General features: G+C 56.1%; 2 protein-coding genes across 4 annotated transcripts; one reads left to right on the top strand and one right to left on the bottom strand.

Annotated features, from left to right (window-relative positions):
* Positions 1–12: 12 nt before the first annotated feature.
* Positions 13–15312, top strand: INPPL1 (inositol polyphosphate phosphatase like 1). 3 transcript variants are annotated; one of them, XM_043580329.1, is made up of 29 exons: positions 13–101; positions 958–1375; positions 4185–4248; positions 4330–4480; positions 4714–4834; positions 5087–5227; positions 5470–5563; positions 5671–5760; positions 5943–6041; positions 6155–6305; positions 6393–6499; positions 6797–6899; positions 6984–7180; positions 7501–7618; positions 8459–8555; positions 8842–8980; positions 9101–9200; positions 9301–9389; positions 9688–9769; positions 9894–9983; positions 10537–10650; positions 10789–10877; positions 11360–11447; positions 11547–11702; positions 11930–12008; positions 12101–12241; positions 13329–14001; positions 14248–14381; positions 14486–15312. In XM_043580329.1, exons 2-29 carry the CDS (start codon positions 1179–1181, stop codon positions 14574–14576), a joined length of 3795 nt encoding a protein of 1264 aa, XP_043436264.1. In that variant the 5' UTR covers positions 13–101; positions 958–1178; the 3' UTR covers positions 14577–15312. The 3 variants fall into 3 exon arrangements, with proteins under 3 accessions (XP_043436264.1, XP_043436263.1, XP_043436265.1); XM_043580328.1 differs by having other exon boundaries at positions 14468–15312; XM_043580330.1 differs by lacking the exon at positions 14248–14381.
* Positions 15313–15412: 100 nt separating this feature from the next.
* Positions 15413–20034, bottom strand: PHOX2A (paired like homeobox 2A). Its single transcript, XM_043580331.1, has 3 exons — positions 19660–20034; positions 17302–17489; positions 15413–16388 (listed from the first exon to the last, which is right to left on the bottom strand). Exons 1-3 carry the CDS (start codon positions 19874–19876, stop codon positions 15939–15941), a joined length of 855 nt encoding a protein of 284 aa, XP_043436266.1. The 5' UTR covers positions 19877–20034; the 3' UTR covers positions 15413–15938.
* Between the last annotated feature and the right edge of the window lie 6490 nt (positions 20035–26524).

Here is a 26524-nt window from a genome sequence, read left to right as displayed (position 1 = left end):
AGGCGAGGGGGGGTGCGGCGGCTGAGGATGGCCATCTTAAGTGGCCGTTGAGAGTCAAGGGCCGCTTCCCCCGGGAAGGGGGCATCGGAGCGGCCCAGGAGGTGGGGGTCTGCGCGCGGCGGCTGCGGTTCTGGGGAGAAGTCGGGAGACCAGGGGTTTGAGGGAACTTTCTTCCAGAGGGCAGTTGGGGGTGCTGATCTCGGACTGCTGAACCCCTCAAGGCCCCGGCCTGCGTGTATGGGGGATGGTGCCAGGGAACTTGGCAGGGAGGGGGGAAGGGCTCTGCCCCGGCTGCGAGGGGCTGCCAGGGACTGTGCCCGGGGATTCGAGGACACTGGACCTTGTCTGAGGGTGTATGGGAGACCAGGTCTCAATGGGGGGAGGGGGGATTTACGCCCGCGGGATTTGTCGGGGGCTGGCCCCAGTGGAGTTTGAGGGTTCAGGTCTAAGAGGGGCCTAGATTTCATGGGAGTTGAAGGTCCAGGCCGCTCGGATAACGAGGATAAGGATGGGAAGAGGTTCATCTTGGATCCCTCGCGGGTTTTGGGAACTCGACCCTTTGAGGCTGCAAGGGAGCTGAATGGAAAGGATTTGGGGTGGAATTAGACGATTATGGGAATTGGGGGTCATATCATTGCGATTACTAGAGACGGCTTATTTTCCGGAGAGGGGGCCGGGATCCAAAGTGTCCAGAAGCAGGGTGGGGGAACTTGACCTTCGTTGGGGGGAGGGTTGGGGGCTGGATCTCTAAGGGGTGGTGATGGCAGGGCAGGATCATTGTGGGTTTGGGGAATCCTGCGGGAATGTGGGGGCCATCATCCCCGCGGGGAAGATGGTGGGGGTAGGGGCGGGCCGGGCCGTGGGCCGAGCGGAGGGGGAGGGGGCCGGCCGCCGGCTCAGCGCTGCGCTCCTGCCCCTCCCCCGCCGCCTCTGAACAAACTTTTCTTTCTCTTCAAGTTGAGGCCGGCGCTGCAGGCGGCGGCGGCGGCGGCGGCGGCGCGGCGAACAAGGCGGCCTGCGCGGCAGAGCGCGGAGCCCCAGACATCCAGCCCGGTCCGGTCCGCGGATCCTCAGGGCCCGGGCCCGGGCCCGGGCCCGCCCCCAGCCTCAGCCCCGAGCGTCCTGGGGCGGATGGCGCGGGGCGGTGGGCGCGGGAGGCGCTGAGCCCTGCACGCGCCATGGCTTCGGCTTGCGGGGCGCCGGGCCCGGGGGGTGCGGGGCCCGGGGGCGCGCTGGGCAGCCCGGCCCCCGCCTGGTACCACCGCGACCTGAGCCGAGCTGCCGCCGAGGAGCTGCTGGCCCGGGCAGGCCGCGATGGCAGCTTCCTGGTCCGAGACAGCGAGAGCGTGGCGGGAGCTTTTGCGCTCTGTGTCCTGTGAGTGGGCTGGGGCTCCTGGCGGGCGGGGGCACGGCCCAGGTTCCTTGCATGTGCGCGGAGGGCCTGGGACAGTGGGACGTCTGCGCCCTCCACAGTGGGAGCTTTGGCTTTAAGCCGGGACTGAGGAAGGATGCAGGGGGCACTTCCTTCCTGCTGTGTCTGGGGACACTTTCTGGGGCAGGGAGGGCAGAGTATGTGGGGTCCTGTTAAACAGGGTGGCTGTAATAGGGGAAAATGCAGGGAGTCTCTGGCAGACCCCCTCAGGGACCCTCCAGGCAGGAGGGGCGGGAGTGAGGATGTGTGGATGTGTGTTCCGGTGTTATATGCAGTTCTGTTTATACAGGGATTGGGTGTTAAGAGCTGTAGGCATAGAGGGAGTTGGGGCCAGAGAGACTGATGGATATGTGAGGATGCCCAGCAGCTTCCTGTGCTGCCAGGACTGAAATTGGGACCTGCCTGGCGGTAGATGTCTGGGGCTGGTGGAGCAGAGTGGTGTTGAGAAAAGGGGATGTGAGGCTATATGGGGCCGTGTCATTATTTCATGAATCAATGGGCGCGTTCATGTGCCCTGGCTCTGGGCCCCAGTCCTGGGCATCCTGGCTGCCCTAGCCCTGAGCTATGGGTGCTGAATGTGGAGCCAGACTTGGCAGCTCCCCGAACGGATCTCATCCTGTGCCTGTACCCATCAGCTGTATGTGGCAGTTGTGCCGGGTGCGTTTGGTATGTTTGGAGCCTTCTCCCTGAGCTGTCTCCTGCGCCCCGTGGTCTGATACTAGGTGGGCTCCTGTGGGCCTTGTTAGGATCTGGTAATATTCCTCAGCCTCGTGAACCCTCCCAACCCCCTGTCGTTCTGTCCCTTACCCCTCTGTTCTCCTCACTTCTTTGGGGGTACATGGGCATAGGCCAATGGTTCTCAGTTGGGGTTGATTTTACCCCTCAGCGACACTTGGCGATGTTTGGAGACATTTTTGGTCGTCACAAGTGGGATATAGTGCTACTGGCATCTAGTGGGTAAAAGCCAGTGATGCCACCACACATCCTAAAATGCACAGGATAGTCCCTCACAACAAAGAACTATGCAGTCCAAAATTTTAGTAGTGTTGGCGTTGAGAAACCCCGGCCTGGGCAGTGGACCTGAAGACGAAGAGGAAGGGGTCCCCTAAATCTCAGCTTATGCACCAAGTCTGACATCCAGTAGGAGAGACTAACAAGGGACAGCTTCCGCAGATAAATATCATGGAGTCCTGCCTCCCAGCCCCCTCTGAGGCATATCCCCTAATTAGAGAGGGGAGGGAGGCAGGTGCTGGGTCAGCTGTTGAGTGGGAGGGGGACAGCTGGGCCTGTGTCTAGGGGAGGAACATTATTGTCCCAGGAGGGGAGAGCCCAGACTCCACTGCCAGGGGAGGAGATGGGTGGAGTGAGGGTCTGTCTGTGTCAGGGGCTTTGGCTTTGCCAGCTGACTCTGGCTCCTCCTGGCATCTCTACAGCCCGGGGATGGGGGGAGGGGTCAGAAATGGGATAGAAGCCTGGGGGTAGGTGATGAGAAACATACTTGCTTACCTGTAGGTGGGTAACATTTCCGGACACACCCCTGCTCCAACAGGCACAGGCAATCTGACCGGCAGGTCGGGATACAAGGCACTGGGCTCTGCCCTGGCTTTAAGTCCCAGCTCTGCCTTTTACTTAAAAGCGAGGCAAATCACTTTTCCTCTTTGAGCCTATTTCCTCTTCTGGAGAATGGGGTTGGTGCTCATATCTGTACCAAAATGTGAGGATTAAATGAGATCACATCTGTGGGGTGTTGAGTACCCAGCCTGTCATGCAGACAGGGCTCAGTTCATGGGATGCTAATGTTATAAATACAGACCCACAGTCCACAAACCAGTGCACAAAGACACCCGCACAGAATGTTGCCCCGTCAGCATCCAGGAGAGTGCCCATAGGGGGCTTACTTGAGGTGGGGGATGGACTGTGGCCAAGGTGTAGGGTCTCCTCAAACAGGCATTCGGTCCTCTGGTGCCAGTGCTCCCCTCCTGCCCAGCACACACATGGACCCGGCTGGCACCGTTGAGCAAGCCTACCTGAGGTATGGCTGCAAGAGAGAGTCTTTGCCCCCATTGAGTGTGGCCTGTGCTGCCCAGGCCTGGCTCAGCTGTCACCTGCTCAGCTGTTGCTGCCACCTGTCAGTACCCCTCTTGCCCCTCCTCAGTTTGGGGCTCTTACAAGCCTGGGTCTGCCACAGGGGACCCCTTGGGTCATCCCAATTTCCTGGTATCTGGGGAAGGGGGACAGAAGCTGGGATACCCACATACTCCCTAGCAAAAATGGCCCCTGACACAGCCAGCTCCAGTAGAGACAGACACCAACGTAAACACAGACAGCAGGGACACACGTGTGTTAGCACATCGCCTATGCATGCAAACAGAGGTTACCAAGCTTCTGAGGACTCTTACTCTGGCGGGGGGCCAGAGCTGGTACCACAGCCCGAGGGGCTGTTTAGACAGCTGTGGAGGCCACAAAAGAGCTGCCTGTTGCTTCCCGGGCCCTGTGGTGGGTGTGGAGCCTATGTAGGTCTGGCTGGGGTGGGCGGGGGGTATGCTGCTGGTCGTTCCTGCTCTTGTTGGCAACACTAGCAGGCTAGAAGTAGACTGGCCTCATCATTAACCCTGTGTGGACTGAGTAAAGGATTTTAGGAAAACTAACCTGAGTGGGCTGGGGGCTGAGCCTGGTGGCAGGAGGAGAGGGTACCTTGGGGCTTAGACCCCAGCTTGGGGGCGACAGATTCTGACCCCTGCTTTGTCATCAGGTATCAGAAGCATGTGCATACATACAGAATTCTACCTGATGGGGAAGACTTCCTGGCCGTGCAGGTAGGAGCTTGGACCCCGACCCCTGACCTTGATGCCAGCCTGTGACTGGCTGATTTTTCTCCCACCCTTGCTTGCTCGCAGACCTCGCAGGGCGTGCCCGTGCGCCGCTTCCAGACCCTGGGTGAGCTCATCGGCCTGTATGCCCAGCCCAACCAGGGCCTTGTGTGTGCCCTGCTGCTCCCTGTGGAGCGGGAGCGAGAGCCAGACCCACCAGACGACCGTGATGCCTCAGGTGCTGCCTGCTGTGCCATGTGCATATGTCTTCTCTGTCCCTTCCCCAGACACCACCTGCTTCTTCCCATCGCATCTTCTCAACCTGCCTGCCCTAAAGCCCCCTGCCCCTAACCATGATGCCAGAGCCCTTTACCCCACCTCCGTGGAAGTCTCTGATAGCCACAGCATCCCCCCATACTTCAATGAGAATGGGGAGGCCCAAACAGCTACCCCACTGACTCCTGTCCACAGATGGGGAGGATGAGAAGCCCCCGCTGCCCCCGCGCTCTGGCTCCACCAGTATTTCTGCCCCCATGGGGCCTGGCAGCCCCCCAGCAGCCCCTGAGACTCCCACAACTCCAGCTGCTGAGAGGTAAGACCGCAACCCCCTACGCCGAACAGGAATTCCCTTTCTCCTCTGAGAACTTGTCCTCATCAAAGGTAGAGAGACCTTCCCAGCCCCCACTCTTCCCCCAGGGACCTTCATCCCATCTCAGCCCCAGAGGTAGACTCCCTGATCCATGGTGCTCCAATTGCTACCAGTACTATCTCCTCTAGGGATAGGGTGGCGGTGCTGGGACAGGGTCAGCAGATTCTTCACTGACTTTTTAACCCCTCCCTGAAGTGCTCCCAATGGGCTGAGTACTGTCTCGCATGAGTACCTGAAGGGTAGCTATGGACTGGACCTGGAGGCTGTGCGAGGTGGAGCCAGCAACCTGCCCCATCTTACCCGCACCCTGGCCACCTCCTGCCGGAGGCTGCACAGGTACCTGGGACACCCAACACCATGCATGCAGCCTCTCCTCTGACCTGTCCTTGCCTGCCCCCTTGCTGCACAAATGCTCTGACCTCTGATCTCTGGCCCTGAACAGGGAGCCAGCTGTTGCCTCCTGACTTGTCCTCACCTGAACCCTCGTATCCTCATCGTAGAGGCTGAAGCTGCACACTCAGCCCCCCTTCCCCATACTTGGGTCGGGGTAGGGAGTTCTGACCTACTGTCTCCCCTAGTGAGGTGGACAAGGTCCTGTCGGGCCTGGAGATCCTGTCCAAGGTGTTTGACCAGCAGAGCTCTCCCATGGTGACCCGCCTTTTGCAGCAGCAGGTGGGATTGTGAGGAGACCTGTGGGGAAGGGGTTCATGTTCCGGGTTGGGTGGGGGACCTCCTGCACGGTGGCCGCATGTTACAAACCTTATTCTTTCTCTGTGCAGAATCCACCACAGACTGGGGAGCAGGAACTAGAGAGCCTGGTGCTGAAGCTGTCCGTGTTAAAGGATTTTCTGTCAGGCATCCAGAAAAAGGTAGCCTTAACCTTGACCTCTGACCTGACCTAGCAGTCTCTGAGTATTTGCGTTGGCCTAACTGATCTCAACCCTGAATCTACAGTTTAGCATTGATCCCACATCAACTGTGTCCCCCCTGGCCCCAGCTTTCAGCATGTCCCCTGACCTTGCCCGCCCTTCCCTGCCCTTCCCCACTCCAGGCCCTGAAGGCCCTGCAGGACATGAGCTCCACAGCCCCGCCGGCGCCGCTGCAGCCATCCATACGTAAGGCCAAGACCATCCCCGTGCAGGCCTTTGAGGTACATGGAGGGGTGACAGGTGGGGCCTCATGGGCCAAAGAGCAGCTGGAGATGAAGAGGGTGTCACCTGCCCTGAGGTCTTTTCAGCAGCCTACACACCTCCTGACCTGCAGGTGAAGCTGGATGTGACCCTGGGTGACCTGACCAAGATTGGGAAGTCACAGAAGTTCACACTGAGCGTGGATGTGGAGGGTGGGAGGCTGGTGCTGCTGCGGAGACAGCGGGACTCACAGGAGGACTGGACGACCTTCACACACGACCGCAGTGAGCCAGGGCGCAACCTGGGGTGGTGGGCAGGGTGGCCTCCAGGCCTTGGTGCACAGGCCAGTGTAACCATCCTCCATCCCCTAGTCCGCCAGCTCATTAAGTCCCAGCGTGTCCAGAACAAGCTGGGAGTTGTGTTTGAGAAGGAGAAGGATCGGACGCAGCGCAAGGACTTCATCTTTGTCAGTGCCCGGGTGAGTGGCATGTTGGGCTAGGCCCTGGGGGCTGCAGGGGTCCCCTGTGGGATGGGAAGAGAGGGAACACGTGATGTAGGCCGGTCATCCCTCTTGGCAGGAGTGGGTCTGACAGGGTAGAGAGTATGTGTACTGAAAATGGGTGGCCTGAGGGCAGAGTCAAATGGTCATTCAGTGAGCGTTTATTGAGCACCTGTTGTCTGCTTGAGTAGTGGATATGCAGTGGACTCACAGGCATGACCTCATGGGACCTACCACCTACCAGGGACCTCCCCTAACTAGTTGCTGTCCCCCCAGAAGCGGGAGGCCTTCTGCCAGCTGCTGCAGCTCATGAAGAACAAGCACTCGAAGCAAGATGAGCCCGACATGATCTCTGTCTTCATAGGCACCTGGAATATGGGTCAGGCCCAGGTTGGGGCTGGGATGGGAGAGAGGAATAGCCCCAGGTCAAGGGCCTGACCACCCCCATCCCCTTCGCCTCCAGGAAGCGTACCACCTCCGAAAAACGTGACATCTTGGTTCACATCGAAGGGTCTAGGGAAAACCCTGGATGAAGTCACAGTGACCATACCCCATGACATCTATGTCTTTGGGACCCAGGAGAACTCGGTGGGCGACCGCGAATGGCTGGACCTACTACGCGGGAGCCTCAAGGAGCTCACAGATCTGGATTACCGCCCGGTGAGGGGGTCATCTTGTCCAGTCCCCCTCCTCACACACCACCCCAAACTATCCTGCTTCACCTCATGGGTGACCCTGGGGAGTACAACTTGACCGGCTTTTTCCCTTGGTCCCTGGGCATATCCTTTAGGAGGTCTAACCCGAGTCCTTCATGCTATGGGAACGTGCTGTGTTTCTCTCTGGCACCTCAGGAAAAAGGGTAGTAGAGACCTTCCTATCCTATGACTGACGGAACAGTCTGTAGTGTAGGTGGGGGTGGGAGGGGAATGCGGACAGTGGCCCCGGTCCAGGGCCGGAGTGACCCCAAACCCTCTACCCAGATTGCCATGCAGTCACTGTGGAACATCAAGGTGGCTGTGCTGGTCAAGCCAGAGCACGAGAACCGAATCAGCCACGTCAGTACATCCAGCGTGAAGACTGGCATCGCCAACACCCTGGGTGAGCAGGGTGGGCAGGGTCCCTCTGTCCATGCCTCCTGCTTCCTCTCCAGCTCAGTCTCCTCCTTTTGGTTGTTCCCAGCTTTCTTATATAGAGAGCCCTCCCCCCATTTTTTTTAAAGTGTGTTTATTTTGAGAGAGACAGTTAGCAGGAGGGAAGGGGGCAGGGCAGAGAGAGAACCCCAAGCAGGCTCTGTGCTGTCAGCATGGAGCCTGATGTGGGACTCAAACTCATGAAATGTGAGATCATGACCTGAGCTGAAATCAAGAGTCAGAGGCTCAACCCACTGAGCCACCCGGCACCCCTATAGAGAGCCCTTTGTAAAGCATATTCATATTCTAAATCTCTTCCAGCATCACTAGGAAGGCAGGGCCAGGATAATAGAGGTATTTATCCCTCTATTTCATAGATGATAAAACTCAAAAAGACCCAAAAAACACTCAGGCCCAGAGTCGCTGAGTGACCTGTCCAAGGTCACACGACTAGTACGTGGAGGAGCTGGCAGAGTGCCCAGGTCTCTTGGTTTGTGGTCCAGTGGTCCCTCAGCATAGAGTCTGCTCAGAATCTGCAAGTCCTTTCAGCGTCACCTTTGGGATCCCCTGTGATCTCCAGGGGCCTTGTTCACACATGCAGAGAAACTCGAGCCATCCAGATGGACCGCGTGTGATCTGTGTGGCACCTCCAGGGAAGGAGGGGATGTGTTCAGGGGCCTGCCTGCCTCATAAGCCTCTGTGGGGGGGAGTTGGGAGAACCTTCCCACTGCTGCTTCGAGGGGCAGAGGGGAGACTTGGGAGCCCTCTAGATGTGACACAGGCCTTCTTTTCTTGCTTGCCCTGACAGGAAACAAGGGGGCTGTGGGTGTCTCCTTCATGTTTAATGGCACCTCATTTGGCTTTGTGAATTGCCACCTTACCTCGGGAAATGAGAAAACTGCCCGGTGAGGGGGGCACCTCCCCAAGTCTTTACCCTCATTCCCTATTCACCTGAGACCTATTCCCTTTCCCATATCCCAGTCCATGACCCCTACCTCCCTGTCCCCAGAGAGCCCCTTCTCCCTTGTCCAAACCCGAGACTGCTGTCTGTTCCTGACCTTGATCTTGTTCCCAGCTATATCCTCTGTCCCCAGGCACCCTGAGCCCTACCCCGTACCTGACCCCAGAGACTTACCTTTCTGCCAGTCCCTGGCTCGTGACCCTGGAGGCCTCCCCCCACCCCCACCATAGGCGGAACCAGAACTACCTGGACATCCTGCGGCTGCTCTCACTAGGTGACCGACAGCTCAGTGCCTTTGACATCTCTCTGCGTTTCACTCACCTCTTCTGGTTTGGGGACCTCAACTACCGCCTGGACATGGATATCCAGGTGCAAACAGGGCCAGTGGTGACTGCTAGGGGAGCTGGGCTGGGGGGCCAGTTGGGATCCTACCTCTGACTCTGGCTGTGGCTCAAGAGGGAGTTTTCAGTCTTTGTATCCTCACCACAGGAGATCCTGAACTACATCAGCAGGAAGGAGTTTGAGCCCCTGCTCAGAGTGGACCAGCTCAACTTGGAGCGTGAGAAACACAAGGTCTTTCTTCGATTCAGTGAGTGTGGGCCTGTCAGGAGGTCTCTAAGGGATGGGGCCTTTACGATACTTCTGGGTCTTCAGGGCCCTGACCCATACTTGTTCCCTGCCTTTCCTAGGTGAGGAGGAGATCTCCTTCCCACCCACCTACCGCTATGAGCGGGGTTCCCGGGACACATATGCCTGGCACAAGCAGAAGCCAACTGGGGTGAGTGAAGGGAACGAGGCAGGTTTGGGGGCGGAGTGCTTGGGAGACTCCCCTGGCCTGCAGTGAATCAAGGGTACATGTCTGGTCAAGGGTCTGGGCAGTTACTATTCCAGCTTCTGTGGTTCCTCTGAGGCCTTAGGGGTGATCCTGAGTGTTACAAGGACCCAAGAAGGGAGGTAGGCACGGGGGCCTGGTGTGGTGGGAGTATAGGGCCTCATCAGCTCTGCAGCTCTGGGTGGGGCTCATGCTGAGCAACCCCAGCTATTGAACCTGACCATGCTGCCATCTCCTGTCCCAGGTCCGGACCAATGTGCCTTCATGGTGTGACCGGATTCTCTGGAAATCCTACCCTGAGACCCACATCATCTGCAATTCCTATGGTCAGAGTTTCCTGGACAGGGTGATGGGCAGTCCTGGGTGGTCACTATCCTGACACTGCCCTAGCTTTGGGAAGTGGGAACGGAGAATAAAGAGCTTGCCCCTGAGCTCCCATTCCTATCCCAGGTTGCACTGATGACATCGTCACCAGCGACCACTCCCCTGTGTTTGGGACATTTGAGGTTGGAGTTACCTCTCAGTTCATCTCTAAGAAAGGTGACTATTCTGGATGTGCTTGTGGGTGGATAGGCACCGGTGGTGGCCTGGGGATGTGCATAGGTTTGAATATATCTGTGCGTGTGTTTGGGTGTATACACGGACATGCGGTAATGTTTCTGAACGTGTGCTGTGTGAGGGTGTCTGTGCCTGGGGCATCATGAGAAGTACATGTCCATGAATGTGTGTATGTGTGTGAGTGTAAACGTGCATGTGTATCTGTATTTGCCTGGAACCACATGTGTACCGCTTAGTGTGCCTGGTAGTGTGGGGGATTGTTGGCAGGCCATCCCTGCAGCCATTCTCATCCTCCAGCCCTTTCTTAGATGGTCTCTCATCCTTGGGTTGTCTGTTTGCCCTGGTCCGTGGTCTGGGCTTTGGGGTTTCCCCATTGGTTGCTGGGGATTGGGGAGGCCCCTCCTGGCCTTCCTTCCTGGGGCCTCCCTTAGTGCTCTGCCATGACCCCTGATTTCTTTCCAGGGCTCAGTCTCTGTCCTGTTCCTCCTGTCACCCTCTCAGCCCTCCTGACTGCCTTCTTCCCTTTACCCCTCAGGTCTCTCAAAGACTTCAGACCAGGCCTACATTGAGTTTGAGAGCATTGAGGCCATTGTGAAGACAGCCAGCCGCACCAAGTTCTTCATTGAATTCTATTCCACCTGCCTGGAGGGTCAGAGGGGGGCCCCGGGCTGGGTGTGGCCTGAGAGGGATGGGGAGCCAGAGGTGCCCAGACAGTCAGCCCCCTTGGATAGGGGGAAGGGAAGCCGGGAGGTGGCACTTAGTCTGGTATTCCCCACCCTCACCCCAGAGTACAAGAAGAGCTTTGAGAATGATGCCCAGAGCAGTGACAACATCAACTTCCTCAAGGTGCAGTGGTCTTCACGCCAGCTGCCCACGGTGAGGCTTTTGTCAGGGCCTGGGCTTGTAGGTGAGGGCACAGGGAGAGGTGCAGTGGAGCATGTCCATGTACGTCCATGTGCGTGCACATGGGTGTGCGTGCACATGTGTGTGCGTGCATGCGTGTGTATGTGCATGTGTGTGGTGGGGGCTGGGCATGAATGAGGATGAGGGCATTTGCTTTATTTGAGGGGTGTGGGACCAAGTTATAGGTTCATTTATTTGTTCACAAAAACTTTTCGAGTTTTTGCTAAATGTCAGGTCCTGTGTTAGCCATTGAGGATGCAGAAAATTAATTACGATGCTGTTAAATGTTATGAAGGGCCCGTGTGGGGCTGTGTCCTCTGTGTTAAGGATTTGGGATTTTTCCCTAGTAGATGAGTGGGAGTGAGCATGGACGAGCCTAAGGGTAGGGATGAGTGGTGTCGGGTAGGAGGGGATGGTTGGGGCTTTGTTCCTCACTGGGTCTCTCTGCTCCTTAGCTCAAGCCAATTCTGGCTGACATCGAGTACCTGCAGGACCAGCACCTCCTGCTCACTGTCAAATCCATGGATGGCTACGAATCCTATGGTGAGGGGTGAGGGGTGAGGGGTGCCAAGGGGCACAGAAAGCCAAACAGAGACCTAGAAAGGTTTGGCAATCTGCTGGTCTACCCCATCTGCCCTTCAGGGGAGTGTGTGGTTGCACTCAAGTCCATGATTGGCAGCACAGCACAGCAGTTCCTGACCTTCCTGTCCCACCGTGGCGAGGAGACAGGCAACATCCGTGGCTCCATGAAGGTGCGGGTGCCCACAGAGCGCCTGGGCACCCGTGAGCGACTCTACGGTGGGGGCTCCACTGGGAGGGATATGGGGCATGAGATGGGGTGGTGTGGGCAGGTCTAGGAAAGGAGAACTGGGGGTGTGGGGAGAGCATGTTAGAATCCCTGGAATATTTGGAAGTTCTGCAGCCATGGTTGGGAGTGGGCCTGCCCTGAGGCTGGTAGGCCCAGTGGGTATCTAGGGTCCAGGACCCCAGGTCCTCTCTGAGTCTCTTTTCTCTTCCTCCCCCAGAGTGGATCAGCATTGATAAGGACGAGGCAGGAGCAAAGAGCAAAGCCCCCTCTGTGTCTCGAGGCAGCCAGGATCCCAGGTGAGCTGGGGTTGTGCTGGGTGTCCCGTGAAGGGGTACCCGGGGGCTTTGGGTACCCTCTACCGCATCTCCTCCCTATACACCCCCGGCAGGTCAGGGAACCGCAAGCCAGCCCCCGCAGAGGCCTCCTGCCCACTGTCCAGGTTATTCGAAGAACCAGAGAAACCACCACCAACTGGGAGGCCCCCAGCCCCACCTCGAGCCGCTCCCCGGGAGGAGCCCTTGACCTCCAGGTGAGAGAAGGAACCTGTTATCCCCCCACTTTAACTATTGCTATGTTTGGTTCTCACAGCCAGCCTGGGGATCATTTGCTGCTTGAGTGTTCTGATGCCCCATGGCTGGGAGTGCTGGGGCTCTACACCTGTGGCCACTCTGGCCAGCCAGTCCCCTCTTCAGCGTGGCTCTCTGAATCCAAAGGAGCACAGTGAGCCTTTCCTCCCCATTCTGCCTTAAAAAATAGAATTAGAAGTTGTTTTTGCAATAGTTCCTTCCATGTAAACAGATTTAGCTTGAGCTTTCTGTTTGGCTTCAGTCTGGGATTTCCCTCGGTGCATACTATGGGACCACAGTCCTACAAGGTGCCCTATTGGAAATGGGTTTGGGAAACGGTTCTTGCTAGATTCTTTTCTTAGATAGTCCAGTGCACACTAGTGTTCGCAAAAGCTCTGAGCATGTGGACAGGAAGGAAACTGTTTTTCAACTCTGTTGAATATAGTTTCCCAAACTTAATGTGCTAGGAAACTTCTTTTCCACACAGTAACTATTAATACCCTGGGGAACTAGTATTCTGTGGCTCATACTCTTGCAAAGTGAGGCTTACTTTCTAATTATATCCAACTGTCGATTGAACTTCAATAAAAGCTGTTAGGTACGTTTTGGTGCTTTTTCACTCATCTTCACCTGTTATCAGTCGCCTTGGTTTTATCCTCAGGCTTGAGTAAAACTAACCTGAATCCCTGGGTAAGATTCCTCAGTAGATTGGCCTCAGATGCCTCCAGAGGCTTTCAAACTCTGGCTGATCATTCATTGGCCTTCATTGCCCTGACTTCTGGCACCTGTTTTCACTGATTTACGCTCTGAGAATTTTAGCAAGTAAGGCTAGGAAGTTTAGGGATTATCTGTTCAACTGCCATGTCTACTCGATTTTAGAGATGAAGACCAGAGGGCCAGAGAGGGAAAGCAATGTGCTCAAGGTCTCATGCAATTCTAGGACCAGGGACCCTTATCTCCTGACTCCCAGTCCAGTTCTCCTTCCACTGCACCCATTGCCTTCACTTTGGTCTCTGGGTCCTGACTTAATTATCCTGCTCCCAAATGCAGGTTGAAGGCAGAGGGGGCTCCAGAGCCGGACGGGGTGGCGGCCCCCCCACCCAAGAACAGCTTCAATAACCCTGCCTACTACGTCCTTGAAGGGGTCCCACACCAGCTGCTGCCCCCGGAGCCACCCTCGCCTGCCAGGACCCCTGTCCCACCTGCCACCAAGAACAAAGTGGCCATCACAGTGCCTGCTCCACAGCTTGGGCGCCACCGGCCCCCCCGTGTGGGAGAGGGGAGCTCATCAGATGAGGAGTCTGGGGGCACACTGCCCCCTCCAGACTTTCCACCACCACCACTGCCAGACTCGGCCATCTTCCTGCCCCCCAGCCTGGACCCTTTGACAGGGCCAGTGGTCAGGGGCCGCAGTGGGGGTGAGGCCCGTGGCCCACCACCTCCCAAGGCCCATCCAAGACCCCCACTACCCCCAGGCCCCTCACCTACCAGCACTTTCCTGGGGGAGGTAGCCAGTGGGGACGATCGTTCCTGCTCAGTGCTGCAGATGGCCAAGACGCTGAGTGAGGTGGACTATGCTCCTGCTGGGCCTGGCCGCTCAGTGCTTCTGCCAGGCCCCCTGGAGCTGCAGCCACCCCGAGGACTGCCCTCAGACTATGGTCGGCCTCTCAGCTTCCCTCCACCTCGCATCAGAGAGAGCATCCAGGAGGACTTGGCAGAGGAGGTGTGTGGACGAGGGGTGGCTGTCTGTGTGTACCTGAGGTGGTATCTTCTTCACCATTCAGCACTCAGTAGTGTCCCCTCTGCCCTGAGCTGGGCACTGGAGAGTTTGGGGGAGGGGAGGGGAATACTTGAATCAGCCCTAGTTCTTGCCTCCTTCCCGAGAGCACGTGGTAGAAAGTGGCTGTCTGCAGGTGCTTCTCTGTGTGGGTACCCTCGGTGCTCCCCCTGACGTGCCCTATTCCCTCAGGCTCCGTGCCCGCAGGGCGGGCGGGCCAGCGGGCTGGGCGAGGCGGGCATGGGCGCCTGGCTGCGGGCCATCGGTTTGGAGCGCTATGAGGAGGGCCTGGTGCACAATGGCTGGGACGACCTGGAGTTTCTCAGGTGGGGGCGGGGCTGGAGGCGGATGGGTGGGTCTGACCCCTGGGGCGGAGCTACGGGCCCTCAAGACCACTTCGCGGATCTCCCAGCCTATCTTACCCCTACAGCGACATCACCGAGGAGGACCTGGAGGAGGCCGGGGTGCAGGACCCGGCTCACAAGCGCCTCCTTCTGGACACCCTGCAGCTGAGCAAGTGAAGCGGTGGCACTGCGAATCTGCGAACTCAGCGCCCCTCCCCGCCCCTACTAAGGCCCAGCCTTAGCCCCAAAGTTGAAAATTATGAGGGGTGGGGCAGTACCTCTCTGCCTATTTATTGGGGATCTGCGTTCCCCACTGCCCAATCATGTTGGAATACCCTAATTAGGACATCCTGCCCTTCACCTTTTACAGCAGAGTCAGTTGCCGTAATTACCAAGGACTTCGGTTATTCTGGTGCTGACCTCCCTTTCTGGACCCCTACTCCCAGTCCCGGGGGTGCCTGTAGGGTCCATTTGGGTAGTCTGGGCCCCCACTTCACCGCGGTTTCTGCTGCCCTCTATCTGGCCTTGAACCACAGTGGGGGGTTCTCAGCTAGGACCTCTCCCAACCCCAACTCTGGGGGTGTCCGTCCGGAAATGAAGGAATAGCCCAAGGACCGGGCTGGGGTTTATTTAAGCTTTTCTGCGTGGGTTTAGGGAGGGCAGGCACTTTAATATTATTGGGGCCGGTTGGGGGTGGGGAGAAGAATCTGGGGCCATAAAGTGCTAGTTTGCTTAGTTCTCACTGTCTCCTGGTCTATACCACCATGGGGTGCGGATGCGTGGCAGCAGTGGGTTCCTCACTGGTTGCAAGGGGGACCGTCTCTTGCAGGCAGCCTAGCCCCATCCTGAGTACTCAGAAGGGTTGCCAGCGTGATGTTCTCAATAAATTAAGTTTTATTTGGATTGAGCAAAACTCACCTCAATAAATTACAAGTTTTCAAAGGAAAAGAACAACAACCAAAAAAAAAAAAAAAAAATCAGGAAAGAGGTAACCCCTCTGTCCCGATGCCCTGGCAGCCAGCCCCTCTGCTCTGAACCGGCCTAACCTCTGCGCCAGACCGGCTGGGAATGGGAGGGGACAAATTGGCAGTGGGACCCTTCAGGCGGCTCATTATCCCAACGACGACCAGAACGGGTGGGGTCAGTGTGGGTTGGCCCAGGGGCTAGGGCAGCAGGCTGGTGGCTAAGTGACCCAGCCAGCTGCAGAGCTAGGCTGTTACTGAACTTGAGGACCCTCACATTCCAGCGCTGTCATTTCATCCCGGTTCCAAAGAAAACCAAGCTGGAAGTGGGGAGGGGAGGGGGGGCGGCCCCAGTGAAAAGTACCCCGCTCTGCTGGGTAGGGTAGGTGAGGAGGAGAGTGTCTCTGACTTGATCTCTCTCCAAAGCTGGGGAGGGCACACCTACGGGTCAGACATGGTAGGGGTAGGGACGGATGGGCACTTCAGGCGGGTGCCCGAATGGGGAGGGACTCTGTCAGGTCCTGGAGGGGCAAGGACGTCTCTGGGGGGCAGGCCCGGAGCCTCCAGAGTCCGGCGGCTAGAAGAGATTGGTCTTCAGGGCCGGCCCAGGCTTCCGGTGGAAGGAGGACAGAACCCCCGAGAAGGGCCCCGGCCCGGGTTCCGCCGGCTGCCAGGCCTTAAGCAGCTCCGCCGCGCCCGCGCCCGGCCCGCCGCCCCCGCCGCCCGCCACGCCGGCCCACAAGGGGCCCTTGAGCGGCTGTGGCCCGGGGCCAGGGCCGGGCCCGGAGCCCAGGGCGGCAGGCAGCGGGCTGGGGCTCAGACGCGGGCTGGCCAGGCCGGGGGCGGGCGGCGGCGGCAGCGACGCGGTGCTGTCGGGCGTAGGGCTGCACGTGGACTCCTTGGAGTCGTCGTCCTCGGACGAGCAGCGCGCCTCGCCCTTTTTGGCGCCCGCCGCGCCCGCCGCACCCTTGGCGCTGGCGGCACGCTCCTGTTTGCGGAACTTGGCCCGGCGGTTCTGGAACCAGACCTGCGGGCACAGGGGCCGGTCAGGCCGAGGCCGCAAGGCGCGGGTGAGCCCTCAGTCCAGAAGGGACCGGATCAGGATTATTGCCAGCTTTCTGAGCGTTGGCCCCTCGGCCCTCCACTTGACCCGTTGCCCTCCTCACCTCTCTGTTCACCTCTTCTCCTCCACTTGCCCTTTCCTTCCAGGTCTTCCCCCTTGGGATCTGCTCACCCGCGGACCCAGTGTTCTTGGTCTCGGGGACTCCGCCTTCGCTCCCCTCATCACCCAAAGCCCTGCCCCGAAGTCCTTCCTACACGAAGCTCCAGGAATTTCCACCTGGGGTGTCCAACGGCGGTTGAGAACGGGTTGGGGCACAGGGGAAACCTTTTGTTCAGGGTCTCCAGTAAGGGCGGACCAGCTCAACCTCTGTACTGGATTTCTGAGATAGACAACAGAATCTACCCTGGCCTGGCTCTCCTGGGCCCTGTGCCTGCCCAGAGCCCGGGATTTCCCGGCTCGGGGATTTCACAGCTGCAGACCTGGGGAGGGGACGTGGAGGCGCTCACTGGCTTTCCCGTATTCGTCTGCCTCACTTGGCACTGAAGCCTCCCCGGGCTCCCGCTCTACCCACTCGGCCTCCTTCCAGGATTCCGCACGCCTGTCCCTGCTAGGGAGACTGAGGGGGAAATCTGGGGGGCTGAACACGTCAGATCTCCCTAGGGCCTCAGGTCTGCCGAGTCCTGGCCCCCTCGCCTACCGCAGCTGCCCATCCTCTCCTTCCCAACCACCCCCAGACCGCGCCCTAGCTCCTGGTCCCAGCTCTCCGCCCCCAGGCTGCACCTGCCTGCCACTCTGTCCCGTGGCCCCCAGGTGTCGGGCACTGTCTTCCCACCCCCTGACACGCGCACACTCCCGTTTACACACGCAAAACACGCACCTGCACGCGAGCCTCCGTGAGGTCGATCTTGAGCGCCAGCTCCTCGCGCGTGTAAATGTCGGGGTAGTGAGTTTCTGCGAAGACGCGCTCCAGCTCTTTGAGCTGCGCGCTCGTGAACGTGGTGCGGATGCGCCGCTGCTTGCGCTTCTCATGCAGGCCCGACGGCTCCGGGAAGAACTTGTAGGGCACTAGGGGTGTGTGCAGGAAGGGGGAGCAAAGAGGGTGAAGGTGTGAGGGGCAGAGCTCAGCCGGCTGTGTCCTGCCCCTGAGATCGCTCGCGGTCCCTGCCCCTTCCCTGGCCCCTCGGCTTCCTCCTTTCAGTCTCCAATTGAGCGTCTTCCCTACCGTTCAGTGGAGCTGGCAGGAATGAAGGCGGACAGGGCGCAGGTAGACATGGGGCCCAAGAGCAGAGGAAAAGGAACCGGGACCTGATCCTCAGGTCAAGACCGCTGACCTGTCCTCACCCACCGCCTTGTTCCCTAACCTCCCTCCAGTCCACTTGCTCCTCCGACCTCCGCTTGGGTGTTTCTGCCTTGGTCAGTCTGCCCGTTTGGCTTCAGGCTGTGCCATGTCCACCTTAACCTTGGCTGTCACGTCTTATCAGTATCGTGAGTCTTCCCAGTACCAGTTCTGGACCTGGCTGGGCGACTGAGACTCCCTGGCCTGGGTCTACTTTCAGCCCTGCCTGTGTACTTTCTGCCATGTAGGGACTTGGCCCCCTCTACCCTGCCATTTCTCTTCTCCTAGGCTTCATTTTCTCAGCCCCCTCTCATGCCTCATTTTCCTCCAGATGTTGGTCCCCCTCTTCTCTTCCTCATCTCTCTCCATCCGCATCTCTCTTCAGCTTTCCCCTTCTGAACCATTCTTCTCTTTGTGGCCATGGAGAAGAGTCCGTATTTCTCCCCACCCAGGTTCCTTCACCTTCTTCTTGCCCTTCTCATTCCTCCCAGGCACCTCTGTGTCCCAACTCCCCCACAGCCAGCCCTATCCCCCTCCCTCATTCTCTTCCCATCCTTGTCTCCCATTTACCCCATCTCAATCCCCATTGCCCCACAGCCAGTGTTGCTGACACTGTCTCCTCATCCCTGTCTCCAAGCCCTGCTTAGGTGTCCATATCCTTTAGGGGTCCCTAATATCCTTCATCTTTGTCCTATGTCCCTAGTTCTCTATCTCCCCCCTAATCCTTGTCTCTAACACCCCATTCCTATCCCATCTTCCTCATCTCTGTTGCCAGTCTTCCTTGGTCCCCATCTCCCATAATTCCTGTCCCCATCACCTAGTTCTTATCTCTATCTCCCCAGCCCTGGGTCCCCATTTCTCCCATGGTCCCCAATCTTCCCATCTTTGCTCACACTTTTCTGTATCTGTCCTCATCTCCCCATCTCAGAACTCCATCTCTCTGGGGCCCATATCCCCATTTCCTGACTGTATCTCCCCAATCCCCGTCCTCATCTGGCCCAGACTACCCAATCTCCCCATCCTTGTTCCAGTGTTTGCCTCCATCTTGCTGGTTTTCATTTCTCCAAATCTAGGTTCCTATCGCACCATCCCTCCCCACCCTTCAGGCCCCAATCTTCTACTTGGGTCCCAGTGGTGTTCCCAGGAAGGAAGGAGATAAGGACATTGGGTGGGGCAGCTTGGACTCTAACCATGAGATGGGGATGGCTGAGAGGCTCCATGAGGTTGAGGGTTCAGATGGGCACTTGAATCAAGAGGCTTGGAAGTGGTGGGGGCTGCCTCTGGGTTCTGCAGGACTCTAGCTGGGAGAGGCCCCAGGGGGAACGAAAGTGGCTTAACTCTTTTCTTCCGGCAACAGAATGGGATTCAGTGGTGCAAGAGGGTCAGGGCACAGGCAGGATGGGTTCAAAACCAAGCAGGAGGGGCTTGATGATGCTGGGGCTCTAGGAAGGTTTCCATGTGGGCAGCTCAGCTGCTGCAGGAGCCCTTGCTGGGGGTCAGACATGAAGTGGGGTGGGGATAAGGATGGGATCTGATTGGATTGAGCCGGGCGCATCTTCTAAGGATACGGGGATGGAGAGGTTTGGTGGTAAGTCTTTGCAGGTGGGGACAAGTGGACCTGGTGAGGGGTCTGGGGCTGCACCAGGGATCTATTTCCCTGACCTAAAGAGCACAGGATAGGGATCTGGCAGTGAGAAAGAGGAAGGGGAAGGATGAGAGGGTGGGGCTCAACTCTGTCTAGGGGAACCCCATCTTACAGGGAGGCTGGGGTTCCCGCGGGGTGTTGGAGGACAAGGATGGTGGCAGCTGTGGGGGACAGTCGCAGTCACCTGCCACATAGACCAGGGGCTGGGGTTTCCGCAGGATTTGGAGGGAGGGTTGGGCCGGGGCTGGGCTCACCTGCCGAGTAGGGCGCGGGCTGGTGGTCGCGTAGAGCGCCAAGCGCGCAGTTGGAAGAGCCGAGCGCGGGGCAGGGCGGACCAGCCGCAGGGAAGGCGGGTCGCAGGGGGCTGTACTGGAAGCCGCCGGGCTGGCTGCAGGCGCCGAAATCGCCGTAGGCGGACGCCTCCATGGCCGCCACGCACGAGTCGTACGAATTGAGGTAGGAGTAGTCCATCGGCCCGGGGGTCGGGGTCGGGGGCCGGACCGGGCCGGGTCGGGTTGGGGTTGGGGTCCGGGTCCCGGGCCGGGTGGGGGTCGGGATAAGGGTTCGAGCGCCTGGCGCCGAGGACCCGAGGCCGGCTCTGAGCGCCCGCGAGTCCGCCCGCCCCGTCGCGGCCACCCTCCGCCCGGGTGCAATGCAAGTGCAGCCAGACCGGGCCCGCGCGCCTTTTAACGCTCAGGACCCCGCGGAGGGGGCGGGGCGGGGCGAGCTCTGTGGGGCGGGGCCTGGGCCTCCCAGGCCCCACCCCCAGCCACACCAGACCCCCACCCCAAAGGGTCCCCGCCACCCTCCTTGGGCTCCCGAGGTGCAGGGAGGGGTGGCGCGGGGACCGATCCCTAGAGTCCCCATCGGGCCCCAATCTGGACCAGACCTTCGCTCGCTACGCATAGTGCCAGGCTGGAGGGTCCCAACCCCTTTCCTCGGCCTCCCCACCTGCGGCCCAGCAGAAGGGAGGGGAAATAGGCCTGGCGGCGCTCTTGTGAAGAAGTTAATTTAATTCGTCCCGATAACCGAGTTATTCTGATCCAGCCCCTCGGCCCCGCCCCCAGCGAGGTCCCCATCCCGGCGGGGACCACGGAAGCAGCCCAGGAGGGGGATGGAGACACGGACAAGGAAGAGACGGAGCCTGGAATAGGGACGTGGATGAAGAGAGGACCCAGGGAGAGAAAGGGACAGAAACGTGATGGAGAAAGGGACAAGAGCGATACAAGTACACAGATGGAGACAAGGATGAGACATGGACCAGAAAGAGATTGGAGATGGGGCCAAGGAGGTGCACAGGGGCAGAGATGGAGACAGAGCTGAAGTGCATACAAGAGAAAAGCAGGGATGGAGATGTGGATGAGGCAGAAACAGAACAGACAAAGATAAGAAAGAGACAGAGAGGGAATGGAGAAAGAGAATGAGGAGACAGAGAAGGCACCCGCATGAGATGTGGACGGAATCAGGGATTGAGATGGAGATCAGGAGAGAGAGGAGACAAAACAGGGCAGGGACAGTGAAACACACACACGGAGAGACAGTCTCAGAGAGACATGGCCAGAGACAGGGAGAGGAGGAACAGAGGCTGAGAGAAAGAGCCTTTGGAGAGCTGAGACCCACAGCGGGATCACCCAGGGGGTGGTAGGATTCCGGTGGAGGGGCCACAGGAGGCTGCTGAGGGGGAGGGTTGCTGCAGCCGATAGCCCTCTATCCTGATTTGGCCACAAAACCGTGCCCTGTACCTTCAGGCCAGCCTGCCTCTCCCCTCCTCTAGTTCCCCAGCTCAGTCTTCCCTGTGTGCCTCCACACAGTGTGACTCACTGGTCCTCAGCACCTTCCGCACAGACTGTGTTTGCGATGAATGTCAGGATCAGGAGTAACTGAGTGACCCCCACACTTTCCCTAAGCCTCTTAACCCCCCCCCCCCTTTCTTCATCAGGAAAACCACTTAGACTCTTTCTGGAGCTGGTCACAGACCTAGCCCTCAGCAGATTCAGACACAGACCTTCACACTGTGGGAAAACCAACACAGACTCCCTTCTAGAACAGAAGAGAAAAGCTTTTTGCCTTGGCAGCTTACCTGAGGTGGATTGGACAGCCTCCTCACCCAGCCCTCAGCCTCCTCCACCCAAATCTTGGTAGGTCCTACAGATGGGGGACTGAAGACCCAGAAGAAGGCCAGGGGAGGTTGGCACCTTATTACCAAAGTCTTTGCAGGATGAGAGAAGGACTCTGGGAATATCTTCTCCCAATTTACCAACTTAGTGGGGAACGTGACTACCCTCAGGTCACCCACTTCCCTGGCCACCAGTTCTTTGCTTCACAAAGGACCACCTATCTCCAATTTTTGTAACTGCTCCATGCCACAGGGTGTTTTTTTTTTTTTTTTGAAGTGTTTTGTCTAATTAGTTTTTAGATATAAACTTCTAAAACTGGCAGCAAAATTGCTTCAAAAGTCCTCCCCACTGGTGTGTGAAGCGTACTGCTCACCTGTGACAGACACATCCTCCACAGGAAGTCCAAGGGATCTCAGAATTGAGAAATCAGAGGTGCTCTCCTTAGACCTATTGTGGCTCTCCATTGCCCTCATGATCAAATCCAAGCCCTCATTCTGGTCACAGTGTCCTCTGTACCAGTGCTCCAGCCTACCTCTACCTCTACCTCACCTTGGCTTTCTTTGAAGCCCTCACACATTGATCTTTTAGTTCATACTGTTCTCTCTAGCTGGAATGTTCATTCCACTACCCCCTCCCCCATCCAACTCCCCCTTACCTCCCCAAAACACCCAAACCTGGTGGGTTCTTGTTTATCCATCTGGTCTCAACTTGGACATTATTGTTTCCTGGAAGCCCTCTGTGATACTCCTAGACTATGTTGAGTGTCCCATAGTACCTCCCTCTCTTTTGGTTACTCATGTCACCAATATTCACAATAAAGTGCAACGTCTCAGGACAGAACTGTTACCTCCCAGTTCTACCACTGTCGAGCTCATGATTCTGTACATCACAGGTCTTCTCATGTCTGCCTGTTGAGTTAATGAAAGCTAAGCTGGAATCTTTGTGTTGGGGAATCCCGCCCTTATTTCTGGGGAAGGAATCCTCATCCCCTGATTCTTACTCTCCACTCACTGGAAAGGGATCATCCTCCCCTTTTCATACCCTCATTCCGCAGGGACAGGAAACTTCCTTCTGCTGAGCCACCCTTCTGCCTGCGAGAAAGTTCTCCCTCATCTGAGGAATTTGCAGGGTGCCTGATCCCTTCTCCAATGACAAAGCTGAAGCAAAGGAACAATTGAAGCTTGTAGGCAGGGACAAATAGAGATCTGAGGAGAGGCAAAGAGCTTCTGGTTCCAGTTTTCTCAGAGACCATGATCCATCCCTATCATTTCTACAGCTTGGGTTTGGTCATTGAGCCAATAAAGTCTCCTCTCTGTCTACACCTACTTTAAGTTGGGCTTCTGATACCTGCAGTCAAAAGTTCTGACCAATATAATCTCTGAGTGCTTGACACCTTTATAGGTAATCAAATATCGCAGTGGTGATTAGAAATTTTATTGTAATGTGCATGTTGCACAGTTAGCAGGGCAGAAGCTGACCTTCCCATGACTCAGGGCTGTGGACTTGGAGGTTCTTTTCTCAGCAGGCAGCCATTTGCATCCTGCTGATTGGCAAAGAAACAGACATAGCCTCCCCCCCCCCCCCCCCCCCCCCGCCCCCGCAAATGCTTTGAATCCTGTCGACTACTGGATTCAGGTCTTCCAGATGGTGGAAATAAGGGGACTTTGGAGGCTAGGCTGCGTGGTGTGGTGGTGGTGGTGGTGGTGGTGGTGGTGTGTAAGTGATATGGGGGCAGGAAAGGGGGCTTCCCGAGAACTCTTCATAAAAGAAGAAAGAAACAGAGTGGGCTGGACTCTGCAAAGACCTCACGCTCAAGAGGCTAGTGGTTGAGAGCTGATGTGGGGAGCTTGTCCTGACTAAAACTCCCTCCCACATATGCATGCATTCCTGGGGGAATAAAAAAAGATGCTCTAGCACAAAATAGTGTTGCAGCAGTCTTGCTGTGATGCCTTCTTGCTGAGCATAATGTCTTCACTTCCATGAGTAATGACAGATTCTGGAGCCTGATAGCTGGTTTTAGCTCTGCCACTTACAAGCTTATGACTTAAGGTAAGTCATTCAACCTCTCTATACCTCAGTTTTCTCACCTGTAAACTGGTTGATTTTTTTTAATATGAAATTTATTGTCAAATTGATTTCCATACAACACCCAGTGCTCATCCCAACAGGTGCCCTCCTCAATGCCCATCAGCCACTTTCCCCTCCCTCCCACCCCCATCAACCCTCAGTTTATTCTGTTTTTAACAGTCTTTTATGGTTTGCCTCCCTCCCTAACTTTTTTTTCCCTTCCCTTCCCCCATGGTCTTCTGTTAAGTTTCTCAGGATCCACATAAGAGTGAAAACATGGTATCTGTCTTTCTCTGCCTGACTTATTTCACTTAGCATAACACTCTCCAGTTCCATCCACGTTGCTACAAAAGGCCATATTTCATTCTCATTGCCACGTAGTATTCCATTGTGTATATAAACCACAATTTCTTCATGCATTCATCAGTTGATGGACATTTAGGCTCTTTCCATAATTTGGCTATTGTTGAAAGTGCTGCTATAAACATTGGGGTACAAGTGCCCCTCTGCATCAGCACTCCTGTATCCCTTGGGTAAATTCCTAGCAGTGCTATTGCTGGGTCATAAGGTAGATCTATTTTTAATTTTTTGAGGAACCTCCACACTGTTTTCCAGAGTGGCTGCATAAACTGGTTGATTTTAATGATTAGGTGAATTAAAATATATAAAATGTTTGAATAGTACCTAGCACATAGTAAACATTAAGTAAGTTAGCTACCACCACCGCTGCTGTTGCCACCACCACTGTCCATATGCACACTTCCTTCTCCCTCTCACCAACTGATTCAGCCCTGTGTGACTCAGAGACCCAGACCACACTCTGGTCAGGCTTCTCTGGCTTGTTACACCTCATACCTGGGTATATAATCTGGACAAAAACTCCTATCATTGCACCATAGCATCACCTCTATCCTTAAGATTTCAGAAGAAATCAGGGCTCAGCAGTTACCCAGACTGACCTCTTAATTTTTACAGATGAAGAGACAGAAGTCCAAGGAGTGGTCTTGTAGAGTCACTTCCACACAGTGAAGTGTGTCAGGATGGGAGGAATCCCCCACAGAGGGAGCAGCATGAAAAAGGAATGTAGGGAGAGACTTTTTTTCTTCTGCTCTGACAACTAACTTACTCTGTGACCCTGGATAGCGGAAGAGCCCTGAAAATGGATGAGGAAGGACCCATGTTCTGGAGAACTTTTTTTGCCTGTGGTCACTTGGAGAATGATAGCCTGGGAATTCCCAGGTACCACCACCTTATTCCAACTTCTATGAGTAGCCTCTGAGGTCAGGCTTGCCTAGGCTCAGAATGTGGCTGCCAAGCTGACTTATTAATCCAGGGTACCCCTCACCAGTCCTTCTCTCCTATGGAAAGAAAATGGAGCAGTGGCTCTTCCCTACCATGGAAATTTATCTTCTTGCCCTCTGAAGCAACGTCCTCAGTGTCATCATTGTCCAATCATGACTGGAAGCAAAGCTTGATCAGACATCCATGTCTAACTTCTAAAAAGGAAGAGAGTTTATCTATCAGTGAAAAGTTAACACACTGTCAGGTCCTGCATGAGGACCTTAGAACTCCTCCCCACCCATTTATCTATGAAGCATCCTTTGGAAGTGACAGAAATCCAACTTGAAGTAGATTAAACATAAAGAAGAATGTATTGGGTAACAAAATCCACAAGCATCCTTTTTCCAAATCCCTATTCTCTCCTGCTGTGACTCTCTGCTCCAGGGAGTGTTGGAAGCAAACACACTAACTGTGTATCCTCCCAACATGTCTATTAGAACCTATAGTCTCTTGTTCATCTATTAAGGGGACAACCTTGTTGACCATTCTTTTCTTCCCACTAGTACCTTAGGCTACCCAGTATACTACCAATTTCTACTTTTTTGTTTTGTTTTGTTTTTTAATTTTAATGTTTATTTATTTTTGAGAGAGAGAGAGAGAGAGAAAGACAAAGCATGAGTGGGGAAGGGACAGAGAGAGAGGGAGACACAGAATCTGAAGCAGGCTCCAGGCTCCGAGCTGTCAGCACAGAGCCCAACGCGGGGCTCGAACTCACAGAGTGCAAGATCATGACCTGAGTCGAAGTCAGACACTCAACCGACTGAGCCACCCAGGCACCCCACCTATTTAGCTTTTAGCATTAGTTTTTAGCTTCTAGCATTAGGCCTCTTCTTTCCAGGTCCCCAAATGTTCAACCATCAAGGATCTCTGAAGAATGAGGAAAGATCTTAACCCAATTCTACAAATATTTTTAGGGTCTGATCCATGATAGCATTTCATGGGGTACTAGACACATGAGAATAAATTAACCCTGGATGCTTTCTTTAAGAATCTCCTAGTCTGATGGGGTACATGGGTTCTTATCTATGGGGAAGTTCTCCTTAGAATGTTTTAGTTGTCTGGACAAGAGAATGGTACATAGATGGTGAGGTGAGTGGACTCTTTTTTTTTTTAATTTTTTTCAACGTTTTTATTTATTTTTGGGAGAGAGACAGAGCATGAATGGGGGAGGGGCAGAGGGAGAGGAAGACACAGAATCGGAAACAGGTTCCAGGCTCTGAGCCATCAGCCCAGAGCCTGACGCGGGGCTCGAACTCACGGACCGCGAGATCGTGACCTGGCTGAAGTCGGACGCTTAACCGACTGTGCCACCCAGGCGCCCCGTGAGTGGACTCTTAAAAAAGGAAGAAGGGGCTCCTGGGTGGATCAGTCAGTTGAGCAACTGACTCTTGGTTTCAGCTCAGGTCATGATCTCATGGTTTGTGGGTTTGGGCCCTATGTTAGTCTCTGTGCTAACAGCATGGAGCCTGCTTGGAATTCCTCCTCTCCCTCTCTGCCAATCTCTCTCTCTCTCAAAAATAAACATTTAAAAAGGGAAGAAGAAAAAAAGGTTTGATCCTAACAACTATGCCTTATATTGACAAGCTTATCCAAG

This window comes from Prionailurus bengalensis, chromosome D1, assembly GCF_016509475.1.
Source record: "Prionailurus bengalensis isolate Pbe53 chromosome D1, Fcat_Pben_1.1_paternal_pri, whole genome shotgun sequence".
In the NCBI taxonomy this organism is placed as follows: Eukaryota; Metazoa; Chordata; class Mammalia; order Carnivora; family Felidae; genus Prionailurus; species Prionailurus bengalensis.
The sequence above is the reverse complement of the archived record's forward strand: the minus strand, read 5'-3'. Positions and strand labels throughout refer to the sequence as shown.